Genomic DNA, 14072 nt, shown 5'->3' with positions numbered 1-14072 from the left:
AATTAGTAACCCTTCTGGCTAACGGATATTAAATAGATAACCAAAAAACCCTGTATTTACAAATAATGATAAACAAAGTGAAAGAAGAATTTAGAAAGATGAGCAGGAGCTATGTCATTTAATGATCTGTAATGGGAAGCCAATGATAAGGGAATGACATAATTTATTTTTTTAAAGTAAGCATTTTAATATTTTTCTTCTTTTTTGTTTTAAATTCATCTTTGAAAATTTACATACAGCAAATTCATTCCTTTTGGTATATAGTTCTGTGAGTATATAGTTCACATGCATGCAGGTGAAGCTACCACTAGCATCCAGATTTAGTGCAATTCCATCATCTCCCCCAGAATTCCTCAGGACACCCCTGTGTAATCAACCATTTCTCCCACTCCCAAATCACATTCACTGGTCCTATAATTTTGCCTTTTCTAGGGTGTCATGTACATGGAATCACATACTTTATATAGCTTTTAAAATCTAACTTCTTGAAATTAGCATACTGTATTTGAAATTCATCTTACGTTATTATATTTACCAGTAGTTTATCAATAGTTCTTATTGCTGGGTAGTACTCCATTGTAAGGCTGTACCAAAATTTATCTTTTTACCAGTTGAAGGACATTTGTGTTGTTTCCAATTTGGGGTGATTGTGAGTAGAACTACTGCAAACACTTATATTCAGGTTTTTATGCAAACATGTTTTCATTTACTTATGGTTAATACTTAGGAGTGGGGTTGCTGGCTCTTTGGTAAATGTATGTTTAACTTTATAAAGAAACTGCTAAACTGCCTTCCAAAGTGGTTATGCTATTATTCCCACCAGCAATGTATATTATAGAGTTGAGTTGCTTGGCATTGGTATCAGCACTTAATATTGTCAGGGTTTTTTTGTGTTTTTTTTGTTTTTTGGTTTTTTTTTTAGCTTTTTAGGGGTGCACCCACAGCATATGGACGTTCCCAGGCTAGGGTTGAATCGGAGCTGTAGCTGCTGGCCACAGCTACAGACACAGCAACTTGGCATCTGAGCCGTGTCTGTGACCTACACCACAACTCACAGCAATGCCAGATCCCTGACCCACTGCACGAGGCCAGGGATTGAACCCACATCCTCATGGACACTTGTCGGATTTGTTTCCGCTATGCCACAATGAGAACTCTTATTGTCAGTATTTTTTTATTTTAGACATGCTAATAGGTGCATAGTCATATTGCACTGATTTTAATTTGCATTTTCCTTATGACTAAGGATGTGTTCAGCATATTTTCATGTGCTTATTTCATGGCAAAGCTTATATACCTTCTTTGGGGAAGCGTCTGTTCAGATTGTTTGCCCATGTTTTAATTGTGTTGTTTTCTTGTTATTAAGTTTTATTAAGAGTTCTATATGTATTCTGGGTACAAGTCTTTTGTCAGATATGTTATTTGCAGATATTTTATACTAATCTGTGTCTTGTCTCTTCATTCTTCTAACAGTAACTTCAGAGCAGAGCAGAATTTTATAGTTTTAGTTGTATTTTCTGTTTTGAGCAAATTTTGTGTAAGGTGAAAGATAGGGGTTGAAGTCCATCAGTTTGCATGGGAATATCCAATTGTTCCAGCCCCTTTTGAGGAAAAGACTATTCTTTCTCTATTGTATTGCCTTTGTACCTATATCAAATATCAGTTGACCTTATAACTGTGGATTTACTTTCTGGGCTGTCTCTTCTGTTCCACTGATCTCTGTGTCTCTCTGCTCACCAGTACAATACTGTCTTGATTACTGAAACTTTATGCCAAGCCTTGAAATCAGTTAGTGCCAGTTCTCCAACCTTTTTTGTTTGTTTGTTTTGGCTGTTCTGATATCTTGGGATTTCCATATAAATATTAGAATCAGGTTGTCTATCAAAACATAAATAAAACATAAATCCCAACTTTTTGCTTATGATTATGTTGAATCTGTAGAATTAACATCTTAACAATATTGAATCTTCCAATTCATGAGCATGGTACATCTTTCCATTTATTTAGGTCCTCTTTGATATCTTTCTTTCATTGGTGTTTTGTATTTGTCTGCATACAGATTCTGTATGTTTTTTTAATATATCTGTTGCATATTTTTGAATGTTACTGTGTGATACTTCTTAAATTTTAAATTTCCAATCAGTCTTTGCTAATATATAGAAATACAATTGGTCTTAGTATTTTAACGTTGCATTCTGCAAGCTTGTTAGACTTAATTATTAGTTCTAGGAGCATCTTTGTAGATTCAGTCTATGTAAATGATCATGTCTTCAGTGAATAGAGGCAGTCTTATTTTTCCCTTTCCAACCCATGTGTCTTTTATTTGTTTTTCTTTTAAGCACAGGAATAATTTGATTGGATTTATATTTTTCAAAGACCAATCTAGCTGCACTGTAGAGAAATGGTTGAATGGGGGAAATGTAGAAGAAACCAGTGTGGGAGCCGTTGCAAGAATCTGAGAGTCAGTAAGGGCTTGGGCTGTGATGACAGTAATAAGAGAGAAGAAAATACTCAGAATGTGTTTTGGAGATAAGAATTGGTAATGCATTAAACTGAGGGAAAATAAAAGGGGGAGGGAACAGGAGGACACTAAAGCTGCTGACAGGAGGAACTAGGTGATTGGAGCCAACCATTTATTGAGACAGAAAAAAATAGATTTATGATTTCCCATTGTGGCTCAGCAGCAATGAACCTGACTGGTATCCATAAGGATGCAGATTCCCTGGCCTTGCTCAGTGGGTTAATGATCAGGGCATTGCTGTGAGCTGCAGCATAGGTCAAAGACATGGCTCAGATCCTGCATTGCTGTGGCTGTGATGTAGGCCGGCAGCTGCAGCTCTGATTTGACCCCTAGGCTGGGAACCTAAATATGCTGCAGGTGCAGCCATAAAAAAAAAAAAAAGAAGAATAGATTTGGAAGAAGAAGAAGTGTTAAGTTTTGAACATGTTGGGCTTGAGAAGTCTATGGGACATTAAAATAAAGATGTGCAATAGGCACTGGACTCTCTCTCTATGGTATAAAAGAGTATATATGTAAGAGGAATGTGTCAGGCTTATATGGGACCCCCTTAAAAGGCTTGTAGAGAACATTCTTTATTTTCAGTCCCTTCAACATGCCAAGATCTTAAGATCTTTTCACCTCAAGGCTTGGACACACTTTTAATCACTGAGTGGATTGAGTTTCTCTCTCCTTCCTCTGCCCATTCCCACTTCTTTCTCTCCTTCCCCCTACCCTCCCTTCTTTCTAAAGGCTGGCTTCTTATCCTATCTCAACTTAGTTGTCATCTCCTCAGACCACCCAGCCTAAAACCAGATATCTTTCTCCCTGCATTAGTCTCTATTAGATTTTCTGTTTCCTTCATAGCCATTATCATAATTTGTAACTCTTTTCTTGACTGTTACTGGACTTTACATTTCAGAAAGCAGGGACTGTGTCTGTATCACCCGTCCACCACCCCAAGCCTGGCCCATTGCTGCTCAGTAACATTTGTCAAATAACAGAAAGGATACGTCTACACTCAGTGTTATTGCCAAGTAAGGTCCAGTGTCTGTGTTTTCATATCACTGACCTTTTTTTTCATGGCCACACTCATGACATATGGAAGTTCCTGGACCAGGTCTTGAAACTAAGCTGCAGCTGTGACCTTTGCCAAATCCTTTACCCCACTGCACCACAGCAGGAACTCCACATTATCACTGCCTTTTTACACTTATATGTGCAGAAGTTTCTGTACCCAATTTCAACCAACTTATTTCTTTCTACATTTATTGCCCATAGAGCGCCATGCTCTGTAATAGCTGGTGGGATAGACATGGCGTTGTGACAGTAGACACAGAGGCCTATGTTTGAGACTTGGCTGTTCGGTTTTCTAGGTCTGTGACATTGGGTAAGATGTTTACACCAAGCTTTATTCTCTCTGCCTACCGAAGGACAGTGATATAATTCCTGCCTCCTGAGATCACGGTACAGACTAAATGAGATATATCTATGTCATGCATTTATAATGCCTGACACATACTAAGTGCTCAGTAAATAAGCTATTAATATTTTTTATATGAAGATGAATCATGCAGTTCTAGAAATGGTTGACATTGCCAGTTAAGGAGGGTGGGCACCAAGAAATCTTCCTTTATATTTCCCTTTCTTTCCTCTACTTGTTCTTCACTGTCTAGAGGAGGAAATACTGCCTATTAAAAGTGTTAAATAAACCACGATAGCAAAGACTAGGAGTGGCGTCCCCTCCATCGTAGGACCCAGACAGAGAGAGCACAAATGCATTACATTTATTCAGATGAAAAGCTGAGGATATTTAAGCCCCCAAACCTTTTGAGTCATTTGGGGAGGAAGAAAGAAAGGGTGGAAAGGAGAAAGGAGGCAGAACAAGGCTTCTCAGAGACAGTACCAGCTTACTTTACTCAACCAGCCATCAACAGGACACAGTGGAGAAGTTATTTATGTCCTAAGAGCATAACCTGTGTTTACTGCAGAACTTCTTAAATCTTGGAATCAGATTATATAGCACCAACCTCATTTACTTTCCACATTGATTTTTGTGATACTTGCTTTTTATCAATACCAGTAACCAATGAATACTCGGCTTTGCAAAGATATGTTACCCAGAGGACTCATATTGAAGCTATGGACTCCCACCAGCTAGTAGTTTGTGTGATGTCCAACACAGGCCACAGTGTTTCCCTAGAAAAGTAAAGTCCCCCACGGTGCCTCCGTGAGCTTGCTCTTCTTAGCGCCCTGGGGTGCCTCACTGCAGATCGGCAACTGTGGAACTCTTCTTCTAAGACTTTTTGTTTCTGTTTAAATGTTTATCTCTTATTTTTTTTTATACCTCTTCATAAAACACCAGTCTCATGTTTATCATCTTTCATGAAACAGTTTATTTTAGAAATTTTTTATTATTAGAATGAAAGTAAAGCATGTTTATATAGAAAGTTTGCAAAATACAGCAAAACACAGAGGAGAAAATAAGTCTCTTCCTAACTCCACCATCTACCAGTAACTACTGCCAACGTGCTGTTGTCTCACCTGCCCAGTTATTTCATGTGAAGTTTTATCATATTTTGAATAGTAACTGTACCTAACTCTGGTTTGATGAAAAGGTAATACTCTGTAGTTTAGTGGGGATTTCGTACCCTGGAGTTGTGACTCATCTGTATGACCTTTGAGATAAATAAGACAGAGTTCTAGCTGCCTTCTTTTTACTGGCTCCTTTCACTAGTTGAACTCTGGATCCGAGGACTTGGAGACCCCACCATTCAGGTGAGAGACTTGCTGTTTCTGTGCTTCTGACAACCCAGCAAGTGTGAGGTGTGTTATTTATACAGTGGTTCTTCATTATAAAAGTACAAACAAATGGATTTTAGCAGCAGAATATTTTTTTTAAGTGGTTAAGTCGAGGGCATTTTTAAAAAGGGTAACTTGGAGTTCCCTGGTGGCTCAGTGGTTTAAGGATCCAGTGTTGTCACTGCTTTGGCTCTGGTCACTGCTGTGGCATGGATTTCATCCCTGGCCTGGGAACTTTTGTATGCCATGGGCACAGCCAAAAAAAAAAGGAAAAAAAAGAAAAAAAAAAGAAAGAAACTTGTGAAGGGTGTTTTATTTCTTCCAGTAAATGGATACACTTTCTAAAAGCAATATATCAAGGCCTTACTATCAGGTAGTAGTTCTAAAAAATTGACTAATAATTCAGAGTAAGCTGTTTGTATTATTCTCACGCCACAAGGAAAACTTTTATAATTCCATTTCATTTCTGATTTATTTGTTGTTTTATTTTCTCTGCTCTCATTCATAAGTACTAGACATTGAAGTTGCTTACATGAAAATAAGTTTTTTGTTTGAGTTTGTCTGCTTGAAATATGTTTTAACAGTTCACCTTCTGTTACACCACGGAGTTAGAGCTTGAGCAGTACTATAAGTTCAGAAAAGAAAAAAATGGTCACCTTGGTTTAGCTCCAGATGGCAGCAATTCACAAAAGATGAGGTAGAAACTTCTAAGTATGTACATATATTCATATTTAGAGTCTCATTGTTACTCTTTCTCTCTCTCCTTCTCCCACCCTCTCTCTTTGTCTCAATAATAGTGTTTAAATTCTGATTATAACAAGTGGTGTGTATTAATACTTTCTTCACATAGCCTGGACTGTTGAACAGTAATTTTTTTCATATAAAATCCTGGTAGAGGACCCAATGGCGTACTCTAGGGCTGAAGCAGAGAAAACGCAAGGTGAGCCTGGAGTAGTGTCTTGTGTTGCCAGGAATTAAATGCTAAAAGTAAATAAGCAAATAAGTAAAAGTGGAAGCAAGTTAGTTAAAGGGACACAGGCGCCAAGCTGAGAGAGTTCCTGGTGGCTAAAACTGGAATTATTTGAGCAAGAAAATAAATGACAGCAGTATTTTATTATAAGCCAATGAATAAAATAAATATCCACGAGTTCTTATTGATACAAATAAGCAAATAAATGAGGGAAAAGGGATAAATCTTCCTTACAGAAGAAGTCCAGATAATAAATGTAGAAAGAATGGAAAAATAGAAAATTCCATTAGAACACCACAGTAGTAATTGCTGCAGGCAGGATTCACGGATGAATGCCAAAATTAATGAGCGAAATTTTTAAGAAGAAAAGGGGATATTTTGCATAGCCTCAAAGTATCTCTCCCAGGAAATGTATTGATTTCAGCGGTAGTTTTAGTAAAAGTCCACAAATTCTTTGATACCCATCCTTCCAGGAAGTGGCTTAATTCCCTTGTCCTTGAGCTGGGCTGGGTATAGTAACCCATAACTAATAGCATGTGAACAGGGAAGAAACAGCAGCGTTAGAGCAGAGAAAGCTGGCGGATACTGTCTTTGCCCAAGTGGTCAGGGTTTACACCACTAGTAAGAAGTCACATTGATCTTCTCTAGCCTCCAGATATTTCATAGTAAAAAAGGCACTTCATCTCTCTGGCATTCTGTCCCCAAGTTCATAATCACAGTCTAATCGCGAGAAGACATCAGAAAGTCCCAAATTGAGGAACATTCTGCGGAATATCTGACTAGCACTCTTTAGGAATGTCAGGGAAAGCCTGAGAAACTGTCATAGATCATAAGAGACGAAGCACATGTGACAACTAAGTACAATGCAGTTTCCTAGATTGGATCCCAGAGCAGATAAAGACATAAGTGGAAAAACTGATGAGGTCTGAATAAAGCCTTTGTAGTTCAGCTGATTGTGTTGTACCAACATTAATTTCTCAGAGTTGACAAATCTACTGTGTTATGCAAAAATATGACCATTAGAGGAAGTTGGGTGATGGGAAGACTGGAACTCTCTGCATATCTTTCCAGCTTTTCTGTAGATCTAAAATTATCTCAAGATTTAAAGTAAAACAAACAAAAAAAAACAAAACAAAACACCAGCTTACCGGTGTCTTTTTCAGTCTAAGAATATTAGTTACTTTAAAGTATCTCTCAAGCAAATTAGTTCAGAGAAATCCTCCTCCTCCCCACATCTTGTACAGTCTCTCTGTGTAAGAAAGATGAGCTCTTGATAACAGAACAGCTCTCACGAAGCAGGGACCGTAAATTCTAGAGGCTTGTGCCGCGGGGCTGGAGATCGAAATGCATCTTTCCTGCTCTGTGCAGCTTGGTTCAGCCAGCACTGATGGTTTAACTTTGGTGACTTGGTAGTGTATCCAAAATTTAAGTTATAGAAAGGGTTCTATTTAAAAAGTGCAGAGAGGAACAACCGTCGTGCTGCCTGCCTCTGTCTTGGGCCCTTTATTCCAGGTATTTTCATTGACCTGATAAACTACAATCTTCAGAGGTACTAGATGTGGTTTCATCTGACTGTATCTTAACCTCATGTTATTGGTAGATTCAAATGGTATAAAAACTATAGTACTCAATAAGATGGATACATGAAGAAAATTTTCTTCTATAAAAAATGCATCTTTTTCTTTTCAAAAATGGTAAAAATCTCATTAATCCAATGTAATTATGGGTACAGATGTGAAATCCTGATTTATAAATATTTTATTCTTATTACTTTCAAGTTCTCATTAACTCAAACTAGGATAACAGAGCTGATTATAAAAGGCCTAACCAGATCCTGTTTTAATAAATAAGAATATGTGATTGGCTGAGGATGATTATTGTCATGGTAACAAATTAGAATTTGGATACTAAAACTCCTTCCCACCAACATTCTCTTGGTCTGGCCATTAGTGACAACTGTCTTTAGTGTGTACACACAGGAGAGGTATTGTTTCTATCAGTTAAATGTGTTTTATTACCTAACCAAATGAGTACCTTGAAGCGTTTCTATCTCGAGAATATAACTGGTGTGATCAGTGAAGAACAATGTACTGTTCTTAAACATGGATATATGTTTAGGTTGGCATAATGGCAGGTGAATGCATTCTCTGGAAAGCTCTGTTTCCCAGACTGTTAATGCATGCCCAAGTGGATTCACAGCTACTTAATAATACTGCCTAATTGCTGTCGTCAGAGTGAGCAAAACACAACATATAGCAATTCTGACACTAGGAACACAAGAATGATAACCTATATGATAAAGATGTCCTATGATTGCAAGTTGGTGAAAACACAGACTGCACCTTATTGATGGCAGGGCATTCTTGTAACTCTGTATGATGTATTTTCTTGACAGGTATTTTTGACGTGTACCTTTCCATGTCATCTTGGTTTCTTTATTTAATTTACTCGTAAACTTCTTCTAAAAAATAAGCAGTGTTTCATTTCCTAATTTTATATTCAGTTAAGAATTTTACATGCAGGTAAGAATTTTACTAGTTGACTCCTAAATGCCAGGCACTTTCATTTATTATTGCTCCAATGTCCCAGTGAATTAGAAACCCCTTTGCCCATTTTAGAAATTAGGAAATGGAGAATCTGAAAAATTTAGAAATTTATGTCTGTTAGACCCTTCTTATAGTATTGCCTTACCTGAATGAGTTGCCTAACACCGGAAATAGATAATGTATCAAGAATAAAAGGAGATAGAGCCCTAGGAAGGGAGGGAGGGGGGTTGAGACTAGAATATTGAATATTTGAGAATAAACTTAGCAACTTTTCTAAGCAGAACATCACTTTTGGGGCCAAGTCTGGTTCCAGTACACTGAATGTATTTGTCCTCTCAGATTTGTTGAAAATGCAAATGTAGACCAATCAAGTATAATACTCATTAAGGGAAGAGAAATACAATTTGAAAGTTTTTATGAAGACATACTCTGCCTAATCTGTGAATTGAAAGCATCTTTTAAAAATTTGCTTCCCTTCATAGTTCTAGGTGGTGGTGAATATGTGGGTAGAAAAATGAGAGCATTTCAAATAATGCTAATGAAGTTAACTGATTGCAATCTACCATATTGTGAGGAAAAGTTGTTAGCTGTGAAAGATGAGGACAGAATTAAAATATTACCATGACCGGCATTTGATTTGAAAACTGTGGAGATAAGCTTAGGTTCTTATTTATGAAAACCATCCTCACAGCCCGATGAAATATCTTTTAAAAGGCTCTATAGTTACCATGGATACTTGTAAGCTTTGAAAGAGTAAGTTGTAATCCATATTCAATCATCTGAGGTGAAGCAGCCAAAAAACCTACCAACCAGTATCAAAAGTAGCTTCATCTAACACTGGAAATAGATAATGTATCAAAAAGAAGGAGGCAGAGCCCTAGGAAGGGAGGGAGTGGAATTGGGACTATAAAAATGAATATTTGAGAATAAATTTAGCAACTTTGCTAAGTAGAACATCACTTTTAGGGACAGGTCTAGGTCCTCTCAGATCTGTTGAAAATGCAAGTATAGTCCAGTCAGGTTTGGAGATGGAAAGGGCGAATAGCCTAAAGATCAGATTTTTTTTGGTTCACTATCACTGCTTTAAAAAGCACAATATTTAGGATGCACATTACCGGAATTTGATGCTAATGTTTACTCTTTACATATGTAACTTTTTCTTTTAACTAGTTTGGGGGACTTCTTAGGTTCTGACCTAGGAGTTAAGTGGTGTGACCTTCCAGAAACTTGTGGAAGCCTCTGCAGCATGCTCAATCTCTGAAAGCCAGAGGGACCCAGACAATAGTGGAGGCTTTGGTCCCTATGGTAACATATTTGCATTTGGCCCAGAAGAGGCTGGCTTCTGCTTGGGTTCTTTTAATTGCTATATATTGACAGCCGTTTTCACAACTATTTATAAGATGTCAGATTAATGAGCATGTATGCAAGGGAGTGCACGGTGCACCCTTGGGCTTGATGAGACACTTCAGATGACAAAGAGCTCAGCGGGAAGAGGCACTGAGGTGTTTTTGGCATTCCCTAATGCGTCTGTCACATAGTGGAAGCAAGAAGCCTGTCAAACGATTTAAATATTTTCCTCAATTCTCTTTTAAAACAGGTGACAAAAGAGCTAAAACAGTATGACAACAAAATTATAGAATGCAAATTCGAGAACAACAGCTGGGTCTTTATGAGACAGAGAACAGACAAAAGTTTTCCTAATGCCTACAACACTGCCATGGGTGAGTATGACAAGCTCCCAACGGATGTTACATCGAAGAAAAAAAAAAAAAAAGTTAAGGTGTCAGAACCAAAATGTGTTGTCACACAGAAGTGGTTCGGCTTGTGGGGCAGAGCCATCCAGACCCCAGTCCCTGCTGGCTGGGCAAGGGCCCATGCAGGTCTGTGCCCTATGTGGCTCCAGTCCTTCTTCAACCTGTGGGCCCGGGGCCCCGGGCCCAGGAGAGGAGTTTAAAGGGCAAGAGAGTGGGTTGTGGACAAGTTGAATTTGTTGAACAACAACTATAACAAAAGCCACGATAATTGCAAATCTATTCAAAACTCTAAAAACCATCGTTTGCCAGATGGTAAGAGACAAAATTAGCTGGGGAAAATGTAATTTCCAGCTCCTAAAATAGCTTTGCAAACAATGGAGAGCAAAGTCAATGAAAACCTTAGGAGGAAAAAAAAAAAAACCACCCAAACCCTAAAACCTGGCATGGCTCTCCTTCAGGGTGTGCTCTGGGTACAGTCTGAATGCTCTGGGAATTCACAGTTGTACATTTCTTTCATGAGGAACAACACGTATTAATTAGGTCTATGAGGTAAATGACTACTGGTAGCATTTTTAGTGGAATTGGGGGAAAAAACCTGACAGAAACCAAGAGTGAAGGTTAATAGGATTATGTACTTTTAGTTCTCGGGACGTGATGATGTTGAGCAGATGATAGACTTATGAGAAAATATAGAAATTGCCATTTTGAGTCTTGCAGCTTAAAAGTTACTATTGGGAGTTCCCTTGTGGTGCAGCGGGTTAAGCATCCAATGTTGTCACTGCAGCTGGTCGCTGCTGTGGCTTGGGTTCCATCCCTTACCCACGAACTTTTGCATGCTGCAGCCAGAAGCATGGTTGGGGTCGGGGCGGGTTGGGGGGGGAGTTCCTATCATACATTCAAACATTCTTGTTGGAACTTACATCTGTGTTTAGACAAGATGAGTTAATTTCAAAAGAGGAGTAATTAATCCAGTGTCTGTCTTTCTAAAACCAAGTGGGTGAATACAGTTTTGATCATCTAAGAAAAGATGTTTTATTTATTAGTGATTTTGTTATAATATCTTACTTCAAAAGAGTTACTGAAATGAAAAATCACACACTCTGCCAGGTACAGTAAAGCCTCTCCTTTCAGTCAGTGGGAACGGCGGCTGGTGCAGTGTTAATGCGTCAGTGCGCCCTTCTCTCTGAGAAGAGGAGCAGGGGGGCCAGCCCAGCTTCTTTAGAAACTGTGCTTAAATATGGACCAGAGCATGATGCCCTCTACTAGGTTAATAACACCCTACAGAAACTGAAGGGATAGAAAACCATAGTGAAGGCATGCTTAAACTCAAACACTTGAAGTTTTGGTCTAGAATTAATAGTAAAGAGTAGCCAGCAGAACCGCACTCATTGCGGGGTAGGGGAGGGAGGGGCACAGTGGAAAAACCGAGTGAATCACCCACGGTGGATAAGATGAAAGTGGTGTAGCCTGTTGTCCTCATCTCCCCGGGGTGAGTTGGCTGCTTTCTCGGACCCTCACGTGAGGCGCGTGTCTCCCTTTGTCCACAGCTGTGTGTAACAGCATCTCAAACCCCGTCACCAAGGAGATGCTGTTTGAGTTCATCGACAGGTGTGTGGCAGCTTCTCAAGGACAGAAACGAAAGCATCATCCGGACCCGGATGCAGAGCTGATGCCCCCACCACCTCCCAAAAGACCTCGCCCCTTGACCTAAGCCCTGCCTCCGACTTCGGATTGAGAGGAAACACGAGTGAGAAAAAATGCTGTTGCCCTGTTTTTTTGCAGCCAGAGAAATTCAAAGAGTATGGCTTGATGTTAATACACATTTGACTTTGACTTTTTTTTTTTAAAGGAAAGTATTGTAGCCAGCCTGTAAATATTTGATGCATTTGTTTCCTCAGTGCTACAATACACCATGGACTTAAACATTTTATTTATATCTGATAAACTCAGCCTTACCTTGTGGAATATGAAGATTGAAATATCCAAAGGTTTAAACCAGATCAAAATCAATGAAAAAGAGGCCTTGTTTATATATATGGATAACTTTTGCTTTAATTTATAAAGTTAGCAATCTGGAACTGTGAGCACATAGAACACTGTATTTTTTAGAAGTTGTATTTCAACTATGGAAAATTTTCCTTTTAAAAAATTTAGGCAATGGCATTAAACATTCTTGCTATCATTTATCATGGATTTCCTACATTTCTGAAATTCTTATATTCAAAAACAAATGACAAGGTTGTTAAATAGTGTACTATATCAAACAACTTGGTCTGGCTTATATCATTTTAAGAAATTGTTTCGGAAATGTAAAAGTAAAAAAGTAAAGCTGCATTTTTGTGACTCTCATCCTTTCCACAAGAAGTATATTGAGTCTTTCCATCTGTTTCTGTTCTTTGAACTGCAGGATCAGATATCCAGCGTGTCCACTCTGGCAGTGGTCTTGAATCACTTCATAGAACTAAGAGATATACCACCCGACCTGTGGTATATCTGTTTTTCTTTCTTTCTTTAATGCCAAGGCTCCTTCTGCTTTACCTCAGTGGTATCAGCACATCGTAAATTGCTTTAAAACACACAACTCACTGTGATTATGGGAGTGATATCAAACACAAACAATGTTGTATTAGTTCCCTTGCACAAAACAACAAAGGAAATGCCAGCAGACTCCTTTGATTAGAAGGTAATGTCAACGGAAGAGAATGCTGTCACTGGAAAATGCTCTCCCACTGCTAGATAAATGCAGAGGCAAAGACTAGACATCTGTAGGAACCAAACATCAAGGAAGCCAAGACATTTATTTTCAAAGCCAGAATTCTATCATACTCTATTCTGGGAGTGCTATGTCTGTTGTACATCTGAATTTTAACGTTGACTGATAGATAATGGATTTAAAGAGTGGCTAATTGGTCTTATGCCATTGTTGAGAAACCGTGTTTTGATTCATTTGTGAAGGAACTCTGAGAATTAGCCTACTAGAGGCAAATTTATTTATTTTTAGAGGTGCAAGTTTTAAGTCTGTGTATTTAAAACAAACTTTTCATGATCTGAATTTTATATGTCTATGCATATATATGTGAGTATATGCAACAGTGTATATTCTTCTACTAATGCAGTGAAACATGAGCATCCAAACGAGTCACCAGGTTAGACAAATATCTGATAGGATTTCTATATGAAATAGCACAGAGTAACCAAAAATGTATTTATATTCACCCAAGTTTTAATGTTTTTAAATAGTTTTCTCCCGTAGCGCTTTTCTGTATGAAGTATTAGAGTTGTGCTTGAGCTTCTTTCTTTATTGTTCCCAAGTTATGTAACATATAATGAATTTATTCAAAAGGCATTGGAGAGTTCCTTTCCTAGAGTGCTGCTTTTGTGCATTCGAGCGCTACAGGGATTGAAACATTGCCCCAGTGACTATTGAAAGATGGAAACTGGTCAAGGTTTCATGGTGTCTTATGCAAAGTGGATCTAAAAAACCAGCTCTGCAATTCGAAATG

The 14072-nt window shown here is 38.3% G+C and overlaps 1 protein-coding gene across 1 annotated transcript in view; it reads left to right on the top strand.

The window, feature by feature from the left end:
• The window catches only part of RNGTT (RNA guanylyltransferase and 5'-phosphatase), a 205861-nt gene extending 193501 nt beyond the window's left edge, over positions 1–12360 (top strand). The window contains exons 15-16 of the mRNA XM_047760902.1: positions 10413–10536; positions 12117–12360. Coding sequence (XP_047616858.1) covers positions 10413–10536; positions 12117–12280 — 288 coding nt within the window. The 3' untranslated portion in view covers positions 12281–12360. The remainder of the gene's footprint in view (positions 1–10412; positions 10537–12116) is intronic.
• Positions 12361–14072: the final 1712 nt, after the last annotated feature.

Source organism: Phacochoerus africanus, chromosome 2 (genome assembly GCF_016906955.1).
Source record: "Phacochoerus africanus isolate WHEZ1 chromosome 2, ROS_Pafr_v1, whole genome shotgun sequence".
Lineage (NCBI taxonomy): Eukaryota > Metazoa > Chordata > Mammalia > Artiodactyla > Suidae > Phacochoerus > Phacochoerus africanus.
The sequence above is the reverse complement of the archived record's forward strand: the minus strand, read 5'-3'. Positions and strand labels throughout refer to the sequence as shown.